This window comes from Symsagittifera roscoffensis, chromosome 3, assembly GCF_963678635.1.
Source record: "Symsagittifera roscoffensis chromosome 3, txSymRosc1.1, whole genome shotgun sequence".
NCBI lineage: Eukaryota > Metazoa > Xenacoelomorpha > Acoela > Convolutidae > Symsagittifera > Symsagittifera roscoffensis.
This window is the reverse complement of record NC_087064.1, coordinates 65,428,386-65,449,504: the sequence shown is the minus strand read 5'-3', so window position 1 is coordinate 65,449,504 and position 21,119 is coordinate 65,428,386. Positions and strand designations below refer to the sequence as shown.

The following is a 21,119-nucleotide window of genomic DNA, read 5'->3' as shown; positions in this document are numbered from 1 at the left end:
CTCTCCTAACCAAAATTTCAAACCGCAAAGAAACTCTCTTCTTTCGGACCCGAACTACTCAAAACTGGTTCAGAAACCTGATATGTTAGCAAAAACTTTATCAAGAGTAATTCTGTAATAAGAAAAAGATGACTAATTCTTAAAGACCTTCTTATATGGCAAGATGCATTCAGTTTAATTTCGCAATAAAAAATTATAACCTCACCTCTTCTCGACCTCTTGTTGCCGTTGTTGTTTTTGCTTTTTGCCCTGTAGGTGATCAAGTAGTCCTCAATTGGTCCCTGAGCAGGCACTGGACTACTCCACTCAACCACCACAAGAGAGTCAGTCAAAACATCCACTGATAATTTCGAAACACTCGACGGCACTGAAAACAACAACTTAATTAGTTTGAAATTTCTAAGTTATTAGCAATCGTTATTAGAAAAGTGATACCCCGACAACTCATGAAATTCAAGGGAACCGACAAGTCGCTAGCTTTTGGAATTTTGTCAATATTTTTAAGAAAAATCTTTTCTAGCCAAACATGATGAGATATATCACGAAAACTTCTGAAGCACTTGTTAACTTTTGATTTCCTGGCAATTATTGAATCAATCCAAACCGAAGACTGCTTATCTAATCTTATCACTGAAACAGTAAGCTACCATTTTCTTTTCAAGTTTTTTTCCGGCTCTTTCCCATTATTGCCCCTAGAAATCATCATCAAACCCGCTTCCCTATAATAGAAAAATTACAGTAAAGTGGATCTTTACTTCAATTACTAGCTTTTTCTAAGTTTCTTTCTTTTTCTGTAGTCTTTTACAATTTTTAAAGATGTACAAACTATTTTTTTGGCTGTTCTCGTTCATTCTTAATTTGATGATTTTATTGTTTAACAATTTCATCTCATTTTATTCCAACATACGAGTAACTAACTAATCTGACTATGTACCAAAAATTAACTTAACTAGGTTATTATAATAATGCATCGACTATGTTATAGTAATTAAAGCTCTCGCGGACTAAATCCCCTAGGATAAAATCCCACTGGATATAACCCCCAGGACAAAATCATCCATAGGACCAAATCCCCGTACCACAAAATCCCCCATGTTTTATTCAGTATGATAGAAATCAAATTGTACACATTCTATAATTTCAGGTTTCTATTGATTCCACTTTGAATTGACTTCCATTTAAACATTCAATTGACTTCCTATAAGAATGAGCTTTGGATGCAAAAATTAATAAGCCACGTGGCAAGTCAGTACGACAAGTGAATGGAAAATAAGGTTGATTCCTTCAGCCCGAGTTCGAATCCCAAATAGGACATTTTGCGCAATCAAAGTAAAGGTCTGTTAAATCTACCCCCAGGGGTGAGAAATGCCAGGCTTCAACTAAGAAAGGAAGCCCCCCAATTCCACGAAAAAAAACCTCTATATTGTGTCAAAATTTCAGACCCCTAGGATCACGGAATGTTGATTTTGGGCGGGTTCGAAATTTTGATCATAATTTTGAACTTTATGTTGACTGATAAACAAATTAACACCTGATATAGTCCCAGCAAAACGAATAGTGTAACAGGTAAGATGCCAGTTTGCGTGCTCGCAATTTAATCCCACCAATAGCAATTAAACGTTTGTCTCTGGCAAAATAAAGTCAAATTTGAGTTAAGCAACAAAGGGAGCCAGAAAGCGTTTCACAATAACTACGCTTACTAAAAGAAAATAGAAGTAGTCAATTCTATTCAGTGGGTGTGCGAGTTGCGGCGATCAAAGCAACAATGTAAGGTAAGCATATGGACTTCAAAGGGCGAATTCCTCGAATAGTTGCCACATGAGCACACGCACGGCCCGAACTATGCTTTAATAGAAACGTATACCATTAACGAACCGATCAAAGCGGACGCAGCGGCATGCACGGACTGTTCGACACAAAAGGTGCTGTAAAATGCCCTGGCGAAAGCCACACCAGAATGCTCCGAGGATGCCGATGGTGCCTCACCCCAAAAGAAGGATCAGAAGAATGCGACATGAAAACCGTAGCCAGACACCGATCCGAACAGGGTTCGATTTTGAACTGCCTGTTAAATACATGCAAACCATGAATGGAGAGGATTTTCTTCTTGAGGATTCGACAGTTCCACGAACCAGTAAACGATATTTGGTGTTCGCAACCAGCAAAAACATCGAAATCTTAAATTCTTATAGAAACTGGCTTATCGGTGGAACTTTAAAAGCTGTCCTGATAACTTCTACCAAGTATACACTGTCCACTGCTTCGTAGATGGAACAATTTTTCCATGTATCTAGTTCCTACTCCCCGATAAACTTTAAGAAACGTACAACGCTATCTGGTCGAACTTGAAAGCAGATAACGTTCCCCCCAGTTCAATCATAATGGACTTTGAAATGGCTGGCATCAATTCTGTGGGTGACAACTTTCAAAACACAGAAATCAAAGGTTGTTTCTTCCACTTTTCGCAAGCCAATTATAGAAAGATACTCGAATTTGGTTATGCTGTACAGCATCGCGAGGACAAAGAATTCAACCTAGCTATACGTCTTTTAGCTGCTCTTGCGTTTGCCCCGGCCTTACATGTAGAAGCCTGCTATTAAAAAATATTAGTATGTTGCCATATTCCTGACGACATCAAGAATTATTTTGAGGACACCTTTGTAGGCAAAGAAACGCGAAACTAGACGAGACGGAAATCCCGATTCGACATGGATATGTGGAACGTTTACTTCAGGACCATTAACGACCACACCAGGACAAGTAACGCCCTTGAAGGATTCCACCGTGGATTCGCATCCATGCTCCAAATGTCAAATCCTGACATATGGAAGATCATTGAGGCGATTCAGAGGCAGCAATCACTGCAAAAATTTTAATTCCGCTCAAAGAGAGAAAAGGAAAGAGGATAATTTTGGGAAGATAAAAAGAATTGTATGCTCTGCCGTTAACTACAAAAAGTTGGATTATCTTAAAGCCATAGCTGTTAACTTTTCCTTTTAGTTTTTTAGTATTTAATCTATCTACTTCTTTTCTGTTAATTATCTTTCATCAATTAATTCAAGTTTTAGTGTCGCTGTTTTATTCAATTCGAATGTGGGGGATTTTAAACTAAAAACTGGGGGATTTTGTCCTAGGGGATTATATCCGGTGGGATTTTATCTTGGGGGATTTAGTCCTGAACCCTAATTCAAGTGTTTCTTCTTTTTCTTTTTCTGTTTACATACCGCCTATGTCAGTGGTGACTGTGATTGGATAGGAGAGTGGCCCCAACCCCAGGTGGTTGAAAGCACCCACTTGGAACACATACTCAGTGAAGCCCACTAGACCATCCACAGTCAACGAAGTCCCACTGTCACCTCCCCCCACTGCTCGCAACTCACACGCCATGTGCAGTTGGGACTTGCCATAACACACCTGGACAGAATTGACCGGTTACACATGACCAAACAATCAACAAGAAATTAATTCTCGAAAGTTATGGTGCCTTATTATCTTTTTTGTAAATAAATTATGACAATATTCATTTATAAACCACTAGTAAATCAAACTTAATAACTTGGTGAATAAACCTTAACCTAAAAACTAGCGGCCCAGAGTCATTCCGATAAACAGAAAAAAATCAATAATATATCATGTCCAATTATAAAATAATTTGAATCATTTCAATCAAATATGTTAGCAAAATCTTCAACCAATTCTTGACTGCCAATTCTAAAATTTGATGAACGACAAGACGGCTTATGGATCAATTATTACCTAGCCAATTATGATAATCAGTTATCGCATCTCCTTATTTTCCAACGCTATCTCCTCAAAGACCGCTATTTGGTCTCATTATGTGTCATTTTTTGCGAGAACAATACCTGGTATCCGTTTATGTTCAGAGCATCTAGAGCCGAGTTCTGACTGGGAGAGTGGTGCCAACTCAGTGTCACAAAAGAAGCGCCGGCACTTCCCTCGGCCACTTTCACATCCCGGGGTGGTTTTGTTATTTCTAAAAACAGGTGCAAACAATCAGTCGATACCATAATACAACTTCATTCACATTGACACTGTTTAAATGAAAACACTATCTCAAAATCATACCATGCGGCGAAAATTCTGAATTAGGACGTATGATTTTGATTGAACGCTTCCCACCGTTTTCTCCTCAGAAAATAGTCATTTTAATACAAAAAAAAACGATTTTAAACAGGGCCTGGGTCTCACTTGGACACCATTTACTTTTCATCAACAGATCATACCATCTCTTCTTTCTCTAACAATTAACAAGAGTCCAGCTAAAGTTGGAGGTACCTGTTTGATAAATTTTGATTTTTTGTACTGATGCGGGATGAAATAGGTAAATTCAAAAAATTAAAAATCGTGCTTTATCCAAAAGCTAGTTATTGCTCTATCAAAATATGAGTAAAATTTTTGTGATTTTGGAAGTTTCCCAGAGACATAATTTTTTGAACAAATTTTAGGGCGTAGCATGTTATGCACGGAGGCTTCCCACAAAATGTTGCCTCGATTTAACCCTTGATATCAGATTGAGTTGTTTGCCGGTCAAAACGTTTCAAAAAAACTGACAAGAAATTAAAACATTATTTTTCTGAAGGCCATAACTTTTTGCTAGAAAATTTGGACCTTAGCGCTTCCACACGGGAACTTCGCTCAACCTTTCTTTTGATTGAAACCAAAAATCTCAGATTTGGGACGCTAGTTTTCGAGATGAAGAAAATTCCAAAAATATGGGTCAAAAATTCCCCCCACACTTTTTCGAAGGCTGTAGAAAGTGGGGTAAGCTAAAAAGAGAATAGGGAATTATACAGGCACAGAGGATAGAGGGCAAACTTCCTATAGGTGCCAATTTTTGTTTTTTAAAATCGTCTCTACTCACCGTCCTGTGTGACGAAGACGTAGAACAGGTGAGTCCATGGTCCTCTTCCCATCTGATTACACACTGCCAATCTCATCTCATACATGCTGTTTAATTGCAACTGCCTACCACTACTCATTCTACTACTGTCTCCCGATGAAAATACACTCTGCCAGTCGGCTAAAATACACAAATTACATCACAAATAGAAAAATATAGCCAACAGACAGATGGAGAAGAGTCAATCAACTCAAAGAGTACGTTTTTTTAACATTCGAAGAAAAAATATCACGTTAAAGCTCTTCCAATTTCAAGAAAACTTTGTATATGAGAGCTAAAATTCCCTGCCTTTATCAAATCAAATGAAATTCCAAAAAAAATCAAACTTACAAAGCCGACAAATAATAGGACGAAAAATTTATCTGAAACAATATTTCCCGTTTGAAAAACAAACAGGTCCTGCTCAGATTCGAACCCACGACATATACCATTCCAGGCGTAATCGCTCTATTCAGGCTAAGTGTGTCGGAGACGTTAAGAAATTTGAAACTTAAAAGCATTCTTCACACCATTTGCACTTATGTATATGAGAGCTAAAAGTTCCTTCCTTCAGCACACGAATTGAAATAGAACTTCAAAAAATCATAGTAACAAAGCCGACAAATATCAGGCCGAAAACTTTATCTGAAACAGAATATTTCTCGAGAAGGATTCAGGTGAGTCCTGTAGACAAAGCGGTTTACGTGAAAAAAGTCTAGTATACAGGTACTAGAATTCAAAGTATAGTAACATGTTGCAATATCCTTGCTAATCGCCAGTGTAATGACTGAAACTTTTTGGAAGAAACGAACCCATGTTGGGAAAACTAAATCAGTAGCTGAGTCTTTTTTTTACTCCACAGTGAAGTCTAACAATTAAAATCCACATTTGCTATAGAGAGCGGAAAATCACTATACACTACGACTGCCTCCTATCAAAGATAACTGCTTAAAAAAACCAGGACTGCTCGTAAATCATGACAAAGCCTTGAATGTTCCAACAGCGCTTTGAAGCCAATTAAAAGTTTTTAAGTGAAAAATGGATCAATTATCTAAAAAAAAAGTTTTTTTTTCTTAATTTTTTTTCGTTTCCTTTTACCCCACACGCTATTTAAAACACAAAGAGATGGATTAAGCGTCTCGAATCTAAAGATATGACCAAATGACTAGCTTCAAGTCAAATAGACCCGATTGAATCCGTCGCTTACGGACAACATATCTTTCTGATGGTATAAAAAATTTCCGTCCAAAACGCCTAGCTAAATAGTCGAAAATTGGCTGAATAAAAAACCTCAAAGCATATATAATCCGCTCGTTCTTCGAAAGTTGGAACAACAAGCAATAATGTAAGTGCTTTAAAGCAGGTATGTAGCGCGTGTCAAAGTAGCAAATAAGTTTTTCGATGAAATGTGAGGCTTGCTTCGAGAAAAAAAGGAATCGTATTATAACACAATCTGCTGTTGTTTGATGATAATACAGTTAATTTCACAGATTAGAAATGCAAACCTGTTGAATTCTCTCTCAGCTTGTACTGTAACTCGTATTTGACTAGATTTCCATTCAGTTTCTTGTCAGAGACTGAGAGACCGGATAATTCTACTCTGCGTGACTTAATTGTGTAGTCTGGTATCCTCGGTATTGCGTCCGGAACTAAATCAACAACAGTCATAACTGTAGATATATCGGCAATTCCCATTTAACATTATCTACGTATTAAATTTCATCATAATTATTCAGCATCACAAAATAGATACGAGCAACCAGGGGCGGATCTAGTATTTTCTCCAGGGGGGGGGGGCAATTTTCAAAAATTATTCGAAAATTTTGTCTACCTTTTTTTAAGTCATTAAGTCGACTAAACTGAATTTCCGAGCACTTCAAGAACACTAAAAAGACCCTATTTTGACCAGAAGTTAAGCGCATATATTTTGACCAGATATTTTTTTTGTGGGCAGCTTCAACCTCCAAAAACAAACAGACAAACATAATGGTATCAAAATACATAAGGTCTGGTCACATTATATAATTTCTGTAAATTATGTCCAGTTCTAGCTTTTAAATTCTAAAAAATCTCTCCTACAGAGAGATTCTGTCTATGTTACCTTTGAGTGATACAAGGGAAATGATTTTAAAAAGAATACTAGACACGACTTACTATCGGGTTCTGTTGTGATAATCGCACTCGTTTTTGCACAATCCCCAAAGAAACCATTCGCTGCAATGGTTATTTCATATTTCTGATTCGGAGTCAACCCGACTATTTTAGCTGAATTGTCATAACTAGTCACTCCTAACTCTGGCATATCATTTGTGAACTCATCTACCAAGTGGACTACACTCAATGAGAAATTCTGCACTTTGACTTTTTCGTTGTGATTCCACGAAATCGAACTTTCTCGCGATGTCGTGTCTTCGTTTAAATTGTTGAACGCGTCCAATCTAATCTCTGCTCCCTTGCTCGGAATAAAAGTGCTGAACAATTTCTTGCCGCTGTTTCCGAGAGAGTTTGAGAAAAATACAGACACTGAGATGGATCCTTCGTCACTGCATGCATCTATGGTCTTGCTGAACCACTTGGACTCAACGTCGACAAAATCTTCGGCATTTTTCACTTCGGAATCAGCAGTCACTTCGCTTCCTTTATTGCTAAAATTGAAAAAAAAATAAAAATAAAAGACCTGGATAACAACTTCCGAATCTTCATTACAATCGCACTCCTCCTTCTTGAAAGGGGGAGGTGGTTAAATAGATCCCAATTTCCTAATAATTACTAGCCTCCCCAGTATAAGTAAGCAATTAGTGGTCAAGTTTTTAGACTTTGAAAATAATAATCCCCCGCCCCTGTTCTATACAGGGGCGGATTTAGGGGAGGGACACCTCCCCCCCTCAGGGATTCGACCCCCTGCCGACCCAAAAGGTCACCCTTTGTACTATTTTGTGGTATCAATGTTTGGCTGACGGACCCTAAAATCGTTCTAAAGCCGCCTTCGGCGCCAATTTTGAGGGGGAGCGAGCGCTGAAAAACTCGATTTCGTGGAAAAAATTTTCCTAAAAACAACTTGTTTGGCATGTTTTTCAAAATTTTGCCTGCGGCGCACAAAATTGGGCCAAAGCAGGGTCTTTTAAGTCCTTTGGGAGAGCGTGGAAAATTAATTTGGCCGACCTTGAAAAAAAAAGTTGAGAAAATTTTCGATTTTTTTTTGAAAATCCGCCCCCTCTTGAGAAAATCCTGAGTCCGCTCTATACCAGCATATTTGTCGTTCAATTGCTCCTATAAATAAGAAACTAAGATACTCTGTTATTTTCACTGTCACTGTATTTTCTGATTTTATACAAATTGGCCCTATTCCAATACTTTTGAACTGATATATTTGATCTGCTGAGCTTACCCTTCAGTTCCTATTAGAAGGTGGCAACTACTTTGAACTTACAAGGAGTAGTCGAGATGTATTTGCTCTACGAAGTCTTCTTTGAAGAACTTGCCAAACACTTCGAAAGAGCAGGGCGGTCCTCGGTGCATCAAAATCCACGCATTCTCAGGTTTCTCGGGAACTGAAACGAAACACCTGCTGATTCCTCATCAATGGAACAAATAGTTTTCGAAACAGACCTTAAAACCTTTCGTTGACTCCGTCGACCATTGAACAAAATGATGAAATTCAAAAACCCCTGCTTTGATTCAACAAATTATACTAACGAAACGCCATTTTTTAAATAAAAAGTTGAGCTTTTTTCCAAAAAAAAATTAACCTTTCTTACAACTCTCAGGTTTACGATCTAGTCAGAGGCTCTACGAAAACTACATGAAAAACCATTATTTTTAGCACCCATTTTCTTTTGCGCACTGCCTATTCTTATAGCGAGACAATGAATTTGCTCGTTTGCGTCGACATATTTTAGCACGCTTCAATTCCTTCTTTCGATATTCGCACTTTGGATGGCACGGAGTGCGGCCTGTGTTTAGACAAGCGCGTATTCATACTCGTCAGTGAGCAGACAAATATTACATTAACCAATCAGAATCGAGATGAGGACGCTATCTTACGAAATAAATAATTATTAGTCTCGATTCTGATTGGTTAATACAGTATTTGTCTGCTTACTGACGAGTATGTATACGCAGATGTCAGTATGTCTAAATACTGCTACGTAACTGGATACCACCCTCATTTTTAGAATTGGGCAATGAGAGAATTACCCATAGACGAATTCGTTACCTCGAGGAATGGCGCGTTTCTTCAGAGGCTTCGACCACTCTCCCTTGCCAGCTCCATTTACAGCAGCCACTTGTGCGTAGTAGGTCAAGTTGCTACGAAGACCATAAAACTTTGCCATCATGTTTTCACTGACCTCCACTTTAATTGTCTCAATCGGCTTCTGGTTGTACAGCAGCTGTGCCTGCAAATAAAACAAACCCTCGAGTTTCACGTCAAGAATTTCATCATACTACGTACGTATAATGATGGTGATACGATAACAACAAAGTTGAAAGTATATATAGAAGTATAATAAAATATATATTTTCTTAAAAATTAATTGCGTACTTTACCGGACAGTCGAAAAAATTAGCCGAGCAACAATTTCAACGCATACTCTTAATAACAAAAAAGCAGCTTACGCGTTAAATTTCCAAAATTAATTTGATTTATGAGCAACTTAAAATTTGAATATCAAATTATTTAATTTTTACCATGTCTTAAATATCTAAACACAGAGGCGATGCTTCGCTTCGCAGAAACTAGCGAGAACATGACAAAAAGCAGTTCTAGAAAGTTCAATAAAAAAATAATAAGCCTCGAATTAGCACCAATTTGGTTATGTCTAGATTCGATCTACAACCTACTGCAATCAAGAGATTTTGAGTCTCACGCACTAGCCACTCACCCACGCACATAACCAACGACAAACACTAGTCACGAATAAAGCAGCTACATATGCTAATAAATTGCCAATGCAATTCAGCAAAAGGCACCAGATACAAAAGGCACAATTTTGCGATTGATAATTTAAAACATAATAAACTGAAGGCATCACACTAACTGTACATGTAACAAATCGCAAAGCATAAAGCCAAATTTTCTATAAATTACGCATTTCAAAAAATTGCGAGAAATTTTGAGTTAGAAATTTTCTAAAATCGAGTAATAATATTTGCGACTTAGGATAGAAAAAAAAGACGGTTCTTAATAATACACTAAGCTGACTCTAGTGTAATAAACTATTCCAGCAATGAAATTTGAAATAGTTCAAGTTAATTGGCTGGCTTCTCTTGAAAAAAGTTAAGAATAATAAGAAGTCATTACGCCACCTTCGCCTTCAAAAGACAGACACGCATTTTTTCGCTTGTTGAAGGACGCAATATGAATCTGATAAGCCATTATACCATAGGCCGAAACCTAACAAGCAGGAAAAAAGGAAAAACAAAAATGCGATAAAAAACCTGTTGTCATGAAAAATTTGAATTATAAATTCTATTAGGATGTTGAGCATTTTGAGCTATCCAGAGGTGAAAATAAAAAATATGTTTCCATTGAAACAACCCGAAAATAGGTCACCAACCTGATAAAATATAGGCGGATATCATTTGGGCAGAAAAAAGTTTTTAATCGAAAAAAAAACAAAAGGAAAGATATACGATGTCAAAGTTTTTTAAAAATACAAACAAATAGCAGAGGTAAATCAGAACACTACAAGCAACTATAATGTAACAAAACTAAAATTCAAATAAGCGATTTAGTTGGATTGTAAAAACAAAGCGGAATAGGGATGCACAGTAAGAGTAATAGTCCAATGAGCGCAAATATACGACGCACATACTGCATGCATGTCACGCTGAAATCTGTTGACAAAGTTGTTTACTGGAAAAAGAAGTCTAGCACCCGATTGCAATACACTTGCTATCGCAAGGGTAAGCAAGGAAAGTTTGAAACTTTTCAAACTGTTTTTGATAGCTTCGAACAACTCGCGAAAAAAAACTTTTCGAGCAAGCTGTTCGAGCGATAGAACCCGGAAGTAACTCGAGCTACTTTTGATGGCCTGTCAATTCGCAAATACAAACTTGGAGCAAGCGATGTTTTTTGAAAAAAACTATCAGCTAATTCAGACTTTTATTTAATATATAAGATTTCGTTACTGCGACTCACAGAGGATCTATCAAAGGCAGTTAGGTCTGCCTAAGGATAGTCCGTTTCTATGATTTACCCACATTACAATTTGCATTAATTTTTTTAACAGCATTTCTCAATTCTCAATTGTAGCCTTTTTGCGCCTGGAAATTTCACGTCGTATAAAAAATATCATAGCAATCAGACAAAAAAGACCAAAAACCATATTGACCATTTTTGAAAATTTCACAGAACTTTCGAATTTCCCCGAAAAAATACATCGTCTTTTACCTCTTTGAATTTCCATAAAAATTTATGACAGACATTTTCTTAAAAATTTCAAATAAAAATATATTTCCTTGAAACTCTTCGAATTTGAAAAAAATATATATTATATCTTGCCACTTTTTTCATAAAATTAAGCCAAATATATCAAGAAAGTGTCGAGAAAACTGGATCTAAAGGTAAATTTTATTATTCCGAAATGAACCCTCAAAATTAACTGAAGACTCCACTTTGGAAACTAGAAATCAAGGACGTTTTTGTGACCTTTGCATTTTCGCTGTCCGATAGTGGAGTTTACCTTCCTTTAACAGAGGAAATGACTGAACTTTAAAATAAATCATAAGTCAAACCGCAAAAAAAATTGAGCGTGAACAAACTTTATGATTTTTCCTGAAAAAAAAAACATAAATCAAAATTCACCACGCTCCTCGACTCTAATAAAAATTAACCCAAGAAAACTGGATCAATAGATAAATTTCTATTCGGCTGGGAAATCTTAAAATGAAACCCGTTTTTAAATCATAAGTCCAGCATGATTTTCCTTCTCTTCAGCAAAGAACTTGAATCGAACTTTTAAAGAAAAGGATCATATTTGAGCGTGAACAAAAATTCAAAAAAAATCAACACGACTGTTATAAGTGTCATCACTAGTTTCATTGACTCTTAAAAAAATGATAAACTTGAATGGATGAAATAACTACCTCGTAATAGAGTATCTCTCCTCTCTGGCACTGTTGCGAACTCTCCACCCACCCGACAATGAGTGAGTTCGGCTCCTCCGATGGTCTATGCATCAAAGAAGACGGTGCACATGGAACTAAAACATCCAACACACAACATAAACAACTTGGACATTTATTATTCGCACAACACTCCAGGGTTGGAAAATTGTTCAACTTACGACTTTCGAACGTCTTTGCATCAATTCTGTTGCCAAGCCGCTCTCCTCGACTATTCTTTGCCATCACAGTAATAGTGTACATCTTATTCGGCTTCAAGCCTCGAATCGCCGTCTCATTACTCTTCGTATCTAGTTCGATTTTCTTCATTACTCCACTATCTGAACTGGAACTAAACTGCACGTTGAATCTACAATTCGATATCTTGTCGTTCCAGTCTCGTTCTGAAAGGAGACTCCAGGCTACTTCTACTTCGGTGGAGCTGATAGCTCTCACTAGGATATTCGGAGGCGGAATTCTGGGAAGGTCTGGCTGAGTCTGGAATGAGATTGAGGTGGCACTTGGTCTGCTGCAGCCGACGATGTTGCAGGATGTGATTCTGGCTCTGAAACCAAAACACTGATTTTAACTAGCAAAAGAGCAAAATTATTCTTACCATCCTATCCTAACACTAACACAAGAGTTTGTAAAAGAAAAAACCGAAAAGAAAGAGCTTGTATTTCATTGTAAATACCGTTAAATGGCCCAAAATCTTAAGTTTCATAGAAAATATCAAGCAAAGATTGTTTGCTTTGCAGGTAAAAACAAATCTAAATGAATGGCAACATTTTATTGGTTTTGATTTAATTCCAAATCAACTACAGGTCAATTAGAGGGTCAATAAACATGCTTACGTATAGTGTGTGAATGGTGTTAGAAACCCATCGTGCAATTGTAGATATGTCAACTCTGGCTTGTCTGTGACGTTTGTTCTCAGAGCATGAGTCCACGAGGCACGAGAGTCCATTTTGACCTCCACAATCCACGTATTAATTGAAGTGTGACCACTGAACCCCTTTAAAACAAGAAAAGTCATCCAAAATGACCAAATCAAATTGAAACATTGAGATCTTTCCCATTATAGCCCCCTCTTCGATTTTATAAAAAAAAAACCTACTGTAATGTGTCGATAATTTTTTTTACTAACCTGTGGGCGGGGGTATGGGGGGTGCCTAAGAGCTTAATATTGCACATGATCCGCAAAACGATTTAAAAAGTTCTTAACTAAATACTTTCGACTACAACTCAAATGATTAACAATTCAAAAAAAATCAGTCGTTTTCAAGAAGGGAATAATTTGCTTATAATCTACAAAATCAACTATATTTTGAAAAATCCCATCTTCGAAGAACGCCCAATTTTTTTAAAAAATTAAAATTGAGCCTAATGCATTTTTTACAAAATTATTTTCAAATTTTAACTGTTATATCTCCATCCAGTTAACTAGTCAAAACTCCAGTTAACTAATCAATACTCACATGCGAAAACTGAAGACAAGCTGCTGTTGCTGTGAGATTGACCACTTCGATATTATTGGGTGGCTCGGGCAAGGTCGGCGGCACACTGGACGAAAACGAGAACACAGTGTTCTCTCCCTTTCCTAATTTGGTCAGGGCCATGATATTCACCACATACTGCGAGGACTGCTTCAACTCTGGAATGGAAATTTCCGTTTTGTCTGCAGACGATGAATACTTCTTCACAAATTGAACCACTTTAGGGTCACTCAAGGTCATGGTTTCGTCATACGATCCAACCTTCAGTTTGTACAGCTCGACCGAGTAGGCATATATGACTCCGTTCGGCTCTCGTGGCTCGGACCACACGAGTCGCACCGACTGGTCGGTTACATCGAACAGACGAATCTTACTAACAGGTCCTGCTGTCGATTCGTCAGTCGTGACCTCCAACACATTGCTATCCTTTTCAGGGTAGTGGAAGCCGTTGAAAAGTGAGCCTGATATTCTGTACTTGGTGAATGGCTTCAGGTCTTGGATGGTGTAGGATACGTGTTGGGGTTCCACTTCAATTTCTCTGTTCTCCACTGAATCGCTGACATAAATCTTAAAAAGAAACTTTCGTCCTCCTGTCTTAAATGGGTCATAGTAGTTTCCGTATAATTATATTTTTCTATTTTAGATTTTTCAGCATGTCAAACTGCATTTCGACCTTCTTTAAGAAGAAAACTTCAATTTTGATTTTCGAATTATTTGAAATTCATAAAACTACACGCTACAACTTAGTTGCGTTTGCGTCCCTATTGTTTCGACAATACTTGTAGAGCGGAATGAATCTAAGATGTAAGGTGGCTTATTTCACTCGATTTAGACACCCTCAGTAAAATCTCGTATGGTGCTCAAGTTGCGAAACATACTAAAACCCTTTCAGACTAATCTGCAAACTTATCGGTCGCCGAATTATTCAATTTACATAAAAACACAAGTATAATAATTTCGAAGAAAAACACATTTTATGATGACAAATATTCTGATTCAGATCTCATTCTCACCAGGTAGTGTTTCTGAGGTCCCCTCCAGTACTGCGAGGACACTTTGGACCACCTCACTTTCACACTGGTCGATGTAACATCCCTCTGGTCAAAAGACAACTTGATATTCTTCGAAGGCACATCCTCCAAAGTCCTCACTTGAACCTAAACAACATCAGTAATTATACACTTAGCCAACTGAAAGTTGAAAAAGAGTCAATGAACGCAAAGAAACGGAAAAAATCGACTTGTTCGTTGAAAAAACTTCAGCTTTCAAATTTCAAAGAAACAAATAGATGCCCTTGAAGCTCTTTGAATTTCTTGGACAATTAATTTTTTTTGATAAAATTTACTTAATTTGAGAAAACAACTGGATCAATAAGTAAATTTTTTAGTTCGCTGGGTTATCCGAGAATTAAATTCCAATTTCGAAACCTCTTAACGTTTTTCGTGACCTTTTAGCTTTCACTGTTCGATAGTGGAGTTCGCCTTCCTTTTAACAAAGGAAATGAAGTGAACTTAAAAAGAAATCAAAAGTCAAACCGCGAAAAAGTATATTTGAGCCTGAACAAATTTAAAAATTTTCGTGAAAAAAAAGTATATATAATTGCGACGTATATAAGAGTCTTGACTACGTTCATCGACTTTTATACAAAGAGTACGCTATTGTAAAATACTACTAAAGGAAGCTACAATTAACAGAATTTTAATCTTACACCACATTTTAACTATTATTTTTCCCTTTTCAATTCTCAGGCTACTTATTATTGCTGATAACTTGACTTGGATGCTACAACTCGTTTCACTGAAGCCTAAATTAATGCCAAAAATTTCAAACCAGACTAAAACGCGAGATCTTTATAAACCAAGATTCTCTTCATAAACCATTCATAAACGTCTTCATTTTCTGGCTCTTTCCTCTACTACTACTACCACCCCCCCCCCCATCTTTGAACTTTTACAAGTAATTGTTTGTTGATATTGTCCGATTGTTATAAAAATTGTCAAGCGGACTTTTTAGGCTAAGAAAATATATTTGGTCTTCATACTTAACCTTTTAAAATCCCTCATTCCACCGTAAAATTGTTGCTTAAGTGAGGTTAGTGAGAAAAGAAAAAAGAGCCACTTTTCTGACCTTATCACTCAAAGGTCCGATTCCCTTGGCCGTTCTCCCAGCAACTGCAATTTCTACTGTCTCGTAAACTCCGAGCTTCGATATCACGACCAAGTAGGCATAGGCACTGTCAATCTCCAAATTCATGGGTCTTCTTTGCAATCCCACATAGCCGTATTCAACATGGTAACCCACAATCCTCCCATTAGCATGTTCTGAGCTTACAGGTGAGAATGTGACCTCAACAGCTGTGGAATTTACAGCTGTGGCGATTACATTATCCGGCGCCCTGTCTGGCGTTGATTCGGGAATGACAACTGGATTGCTGAGATCACTGAACTTCCCATAGCCGATTGAGTTGTTCAGTTGCACTTTGAACACATAAGAGCTCCATGGCTTCAAAACAGATAAAAGTCTCACTTTCGTCATGTCAGAACTAGGCGGCGGATATTTCGTAACGAATGTTTCCCAGCTGATATCTAAACACCACTTCACAATTTATGACTATTCAGAGAATTTGGAGACAAAAACACTAAAGCATGAATGTGCAAAACAGCTCACACAGATGAAGACGTGTCAAGGAACTGAAAAAAAAACTGCTTTCCAAAAAATATATACATATACGACCTTACAGCTCTCTGAATTCTAATAATCTTTTAAGGCAAAACCAGCCCAAAAACTGGATCAATAGGTAATTTTCAAGGCTATTTCCCATTACAGCCCTTTCAGCATATTATAGCCCTCGATAATAAAAACACAACATGGAGGCTGTATAATATTTCTGTCACTAGGCTGGAAAAGCCATAAAAAATCGCCTTCCATTTATAAAATTAATTCAAATTGAACCTAAAAAGAGATAAAAAGTCAAACCTCGATTTAATTGATTTGGGCGCCAACAGCTTTCAAGAATTTTTCGTTTACCATGAAAAAAGTGTTCACGACCTAAATAAGTAACTCCACTTAAAAATTTTCGGATCAATTAAGCAACGGCCCTCCTGCCCCTCGTAATGACCAATTGAACTATCTCCCCAAAGCAAAAACATTAAAACATCACAAGAGTGTTATCAAATGCCAGAGGGTGCTTCATATCTACAAAGCAGGCAATTGAGCTGATGCGGAAAATAAAATTTGAAAGTCGATTTTTTTTTTTTTTTTTTTTGATCGGACGATCAATTCCTTCGAGGGTTGATCCGAACGAAATTTCGATAGACTTAATATTTCGATTGAAAACCCTTCATCAAAAACAAAGATAATATTCGTCTGCACAAAAATAAATGAAAATACCCTTGAAGGTTTGTGGACTATATAACCCAACATACCTTCTTCGTTGATGATATCTTGTCCCTGTGCTTGAGTCTTTCTGAAGTGGACTATGACGTGAGAGATGGGACTGTTGCCATCTGCCACTGTTCGCCAACTGAGGGTGGCACTGTCTCCCTGTCTATTAGTTGTGAATAGCTCCACTGACGGCTTCACAGGCGAGGAGGGAGCAGCTGAAACACAATTGGATGAACCGTTAGATAAACTACTACTATATGCATAGTTCATCCATATTACAAAAAAAAATGATTATATAACAATTTTAACTGATTCATTTTTCTAAGTTTAACGTATTTTTTTAAATATCTGCTAAAAATCTGTTAAGCGGAATATAAGTGGCAAGCACTAGACCTTCAGAAAAATAATGAAGATGAAACATGCATTTGGTTTAGTGCTTACCTTTTTTGGGGTACCTGATTTTGGGTGAAAAACCAAAAAAAAAAAAAAAAACACCAGAATACAAAGCTCCTCCCCATTTTCAGTCGTCGGAACAAAAATGAATGTTTAAATTAAATAATCAATTTTTTTGACATTATTGACTAGCCAAAACATTAAATGAAAAACCAAGATTTCCAATCTCAACTCTCTCCAGCGCTGCCGATGCGATATTGAACTTTTCCGCAGCTGTTTATTTGTCGGAAAATTTGCGTCATTCTCTCAGTGTCAGAGTGATATAAGAGAAATTGAGAGGGAAACAATAAGAAAAATAGGAAGAAATACGTTGTTTCGAACGACGTGCAATTTGAGGAAAACTATTCAAGTAATAATATCACTGCAATTAAATTTGCATGCAGAATCAATCAGAGAGCGGCAACTTCTGCGATAAAACTTAACGTGGGCAGACACCAGCAGATCCGAAAACAAAATGTAAAATTTAGAGCTAAAAAAATTGCAATTCAGAGTTTATCCGCCCCATTCCCTCTGAAATAAACAAAAGCATACCTATCTATTTTCGCCCTTTATGCGAAGCAGAATGAGGTAACGCAGTCAATACAGCGTTATGCAAACCTATTTGAGCAAAACAATCAAACAAAATCAAACCTGGTTAACTTTAAATGATAGAAGGATTTTTGAACAAAATTGGAATTCGCTCTATCATTTAAAGTTAATCAGAAGAGAAGAAAAATGAAGCTTTGAAGAAAAAATCTAGGGGTTGGATCATAAGCCATTAAAAAAATAAGTAGACGAAACCTAGTCGTACCTCAAACCCTAGACTTTATGATCCGAAGGCGCGTGCTTTACCTCTAGACCAAGTGAGAAAGAGCCCGGTAAGAAAAGGTGTTTACGGGGAAGTCCAGGGGGTAAGATGGGGGAGAACGCCGACCACCTTGACTTCCCGGTAATCTTTTCGTACGAGCGCATGCAACTTTTCGTAATCTTTTCGGTAAGCTTTTCGGTAATCTTTTCGTACGAGTTCCATCCACTTTTAACGAGCCACCGCGAGTTCTCAACTTAATGACATTGGAGGGTATAAATCCGATCTCGCAAAGTTACCGCTATTTTGTCCTCGTTTTTTCCATTGTGACTTGCTTCCCAAGCTAGGGAATACGCAAACTGGAAGTGCAATTTCCATTCACTTCACTGGGAGAAATTCCACTTTCTTCCGAGAAGAATCGGGGAATTAAAAAAAACAAATTTGGAAAAATTTTAATGTTGTTAAGTACCTTCATAGCCGAGCGTATATATTTTTGCCTCACACACCGTATGACCAGGTTCAAATGCTGATCGGAGATTTTTAATTATTTTCTCAACTTGCCTATCGAGTAAACAGAAAAATTTCTCGTTTTTCATAATCAGAAAGCTCAGTGGTCAAGTGTATCTATCGCCAACTCCCAAACCCAGTAGACAAAAAAGAATCTCCAAACTTATGTTCAATGTTATCCGAAATTAAACATTCATATCTCTTTAATTAAAAACGGTAAACACCTGCGGTTTTAGGAATAGGAATAATTTGAAGGCTGCTCAGTTTGATCTGAACAACTTGAATTTTTTCCATTTTTGTTCTCTTCAGTGTTTAATTGATTTTATATTCTTTCATGATCAAATGTCCATTATACCAGGGGAATCAGTTCGAGCCCAGGTACGACAGTTGATTTTTTTAACTCTTTTTTTACTTTGATCGATTTGATTTATTGAAAATTTAAAAAAAATGGACTGCACTATCGTTCAAATGATCAAATTGGCACTAATAAATCAAGCTGCTTCGCGTCCTCACAGGGATTTGAGCTAAACAGCCCTACAAAAAACTCAATATCTAAAATCTGTTGTCTATTGTTCATGTGGCTCGCTATGTAAAAATTTGATTTGTTTTAAGTTTTATAGCGTGCTTGGCACAGTTAGTAGCATTGGTGATCGATACGCAGCACGACAGGGTTCAAACCCAGCTGGGAACTTAGAAAAAAATTGTCATTGAAAGATGCACTTGTGAGGAGAAAAAGGAAAGCGTTCAAACAGCAAACAGCCAAGAACCCTGACTGGCACCTGCCCCTTGTTCCAGGTTACATAAACAATTGCTGTCGTATAATTGAGTTTGTCTTTGGAATCAGGGCTAAAAAGGCTTCATTATGATATATCACTCCACTAAACCCAATGATTATTTGTGGTAACTGATTTAGTTGAGAAAAAAAATAGCCCTGCTCGATATTCGCTCTAAAATACGCAGAAAATCAAATATTTAAACGTTTTTTTTTATTTACACTGAAAAAATTCTTCGAAAGTTTTTTTAAAGACGTTCGAATCACGACTGAAAAAGCTTTAATATAATATATCACTCAAATCATTCCCATGATTACTTGTGGCACCTGATTTTGCGTCGAAAAAAAACTAAAGAAACGCGAATACAAAGCTACTCACCATTTTCTATGGTCGGAACAATAACTTTTCGAAATTTGATCACAGGTTGAAAAAATCTTTTTAGATTTGATCTCAAGACATCAATAGCTTTCAGATGATATAAAAAATCCATTCAAAAATGGCTAATTAAAATAGAGGAAATTAGTCTGGAGAAAAAGAATCACCCTGAGCACAAATATTCCGTGACTTTCTTCGAAAGTCGGAACAAAAAGAAATCAAAAGTCAAGTCTCAAAAAGTCAAATATGAGCGTGATCAAATTTAAAACTTTCCTGAATTAAATCGGTACAAAAAATCATAGGAGTATATCAACCGATTGAAATGACAAACATTTCTTTCATAACAAACTACGAAAAGAGATATACCGAAAGCTTACAACAATACACAAACTTACAATAAACAGAGAAGTTTCCGCTTGATGACTCGAAGCCTGCTATGGTGTCCACTTCACACGTGTAAATGCCCGCTCTCTCCCCGTCTATACGGTCTATGTAGAGAGAGTTGTTCACGATAGTTGTCCCATCTATTACACCTTCTCTCACCTTCACATTTCTGAAACAAGTTAAAAGTTGTGAATTTCCTAGCCTCCAAAGTTTTTGAAATTTTTCATTCATTGGCTTTGATAGATTACTGTTGTAAGCATTTCGCGATTTGGTCTAGATTTAATCGTGCGCCTTTTTCAGAACTTGCTTCATTGCTAAGAACTTGCATCATTGACAGGCCCAGAGTTCCATTCCCGGACGGAAAAAAATATTTTCTTGCTTTTGCAATTTATTCCAGTTAGCTAAAAATAATTGAGTTCGAATAAGCGAAACAACAAATGAACTAATGTGCAGTGAAGTGAACCAGTTATGACTTGATATTAACATGGATAGATGCTTCCAACCCACACAAAACATTGGACGACACACTTTTTAATTAAGCCAACCATTTGTCGCATACCTTAATTAGGAGCATGCCAATAAACCCCCTCCCCAACTTCTGAGAGCTTTTAGATGTACTTTCGAAAAAAAAAACACTCACATGGGATGATCGGCACACTTTGCTTGGATTTTGCCCAAAAATTGATTTTTTTTTGCCAATGTATATTTTATATTCCAGTATGCAAGCTTCCAAATCAAAAGGAAAAAATTTGTGCATGAGAAAATGACAATTTTCATAAATAATAAGGAAGCTGACATTTAAGAATCATAATTAAGCATTAAACTATTATTTTTAAATGTTAATTTTTTCCAGTATTTTCAGCGTCCAAAACAAAACAAAATATTATTCGAACTACTAAAATTTAAGCTAATAATTTCAGAATCTAATTCTATGAAAAGGCTAATTAGTGGATCTT

The 21,119-nt window shown here is 36.9% G+C and overlaps 1 protein-coding gene across 7 annotated transcripts in view; it reads right to left on the bottom strand.

The window, feature by feature from the left end:
- LOC134841998 (protein sidekick-2-like) overlaps positions 1–21,119 on the bottom strand; it is a 142,220-nt gene that overhangs the window by 11,516 nt on the left and 109,585 nt on the right. For all 7 annotated transcript variants that reach the window (XM_063858131.1, XM_063858130.1, XM_063858133.1 and 4 more), the window contains 16 exons: positions 20,175–20,332; positions 16,929–17,102; positions 15,631–16,088; positions 14,517–14,660; positions 13,486–14,070; positions 12,862–13,022; positions 12,190–12,572; positions 11,990–12,105; positions 9,117–9,297; positions 8,331–8,451; positions 7,055–7,545; positions 6,406–6,549; positions 4,883–5,041; positions 3,864–3,994; positions 3,225–3,414; positions 206–367 (listed from right to left, as the gene is read on the bottom strand). In XM_063858131.1, the coding sequence (XP_063714201.1) occupies positions 206–367; positions 3,225–3,414; positions 3,864–3,994; positions 4,883–5,041; positions 6,406–6,549; positions 7,055–7,545; positions 8,331–8,451; positions 9,117–9,297; positions 11,990–12,105; positions 12,190–12,572; positions 12,862–13,022; positions 13,486–14,070; positions 14,517–14,660; positions 15,631–16,088; positions 16,929–17,102; positions 20,175–20,332 (3,758 nt within the window). The remainder of the gene's footprint in view (positions 1–205; positions 368–3,224; positions 3,415–3,863; positions 3,995–4,882; positions 5,042–6,405; positions 6,550–7,054; positions 7,546–8,330; positions 8,452–9,116; positions 9,298–11,989; positions 12,106–12,189; positions 12,573–12,861; positions 13,023–13,485; positions 14,071–14,516; positions 14,661–15,630; positions 16,089–16,928; positions 17,103–20,174; positions 20,333–21,119) is intronic.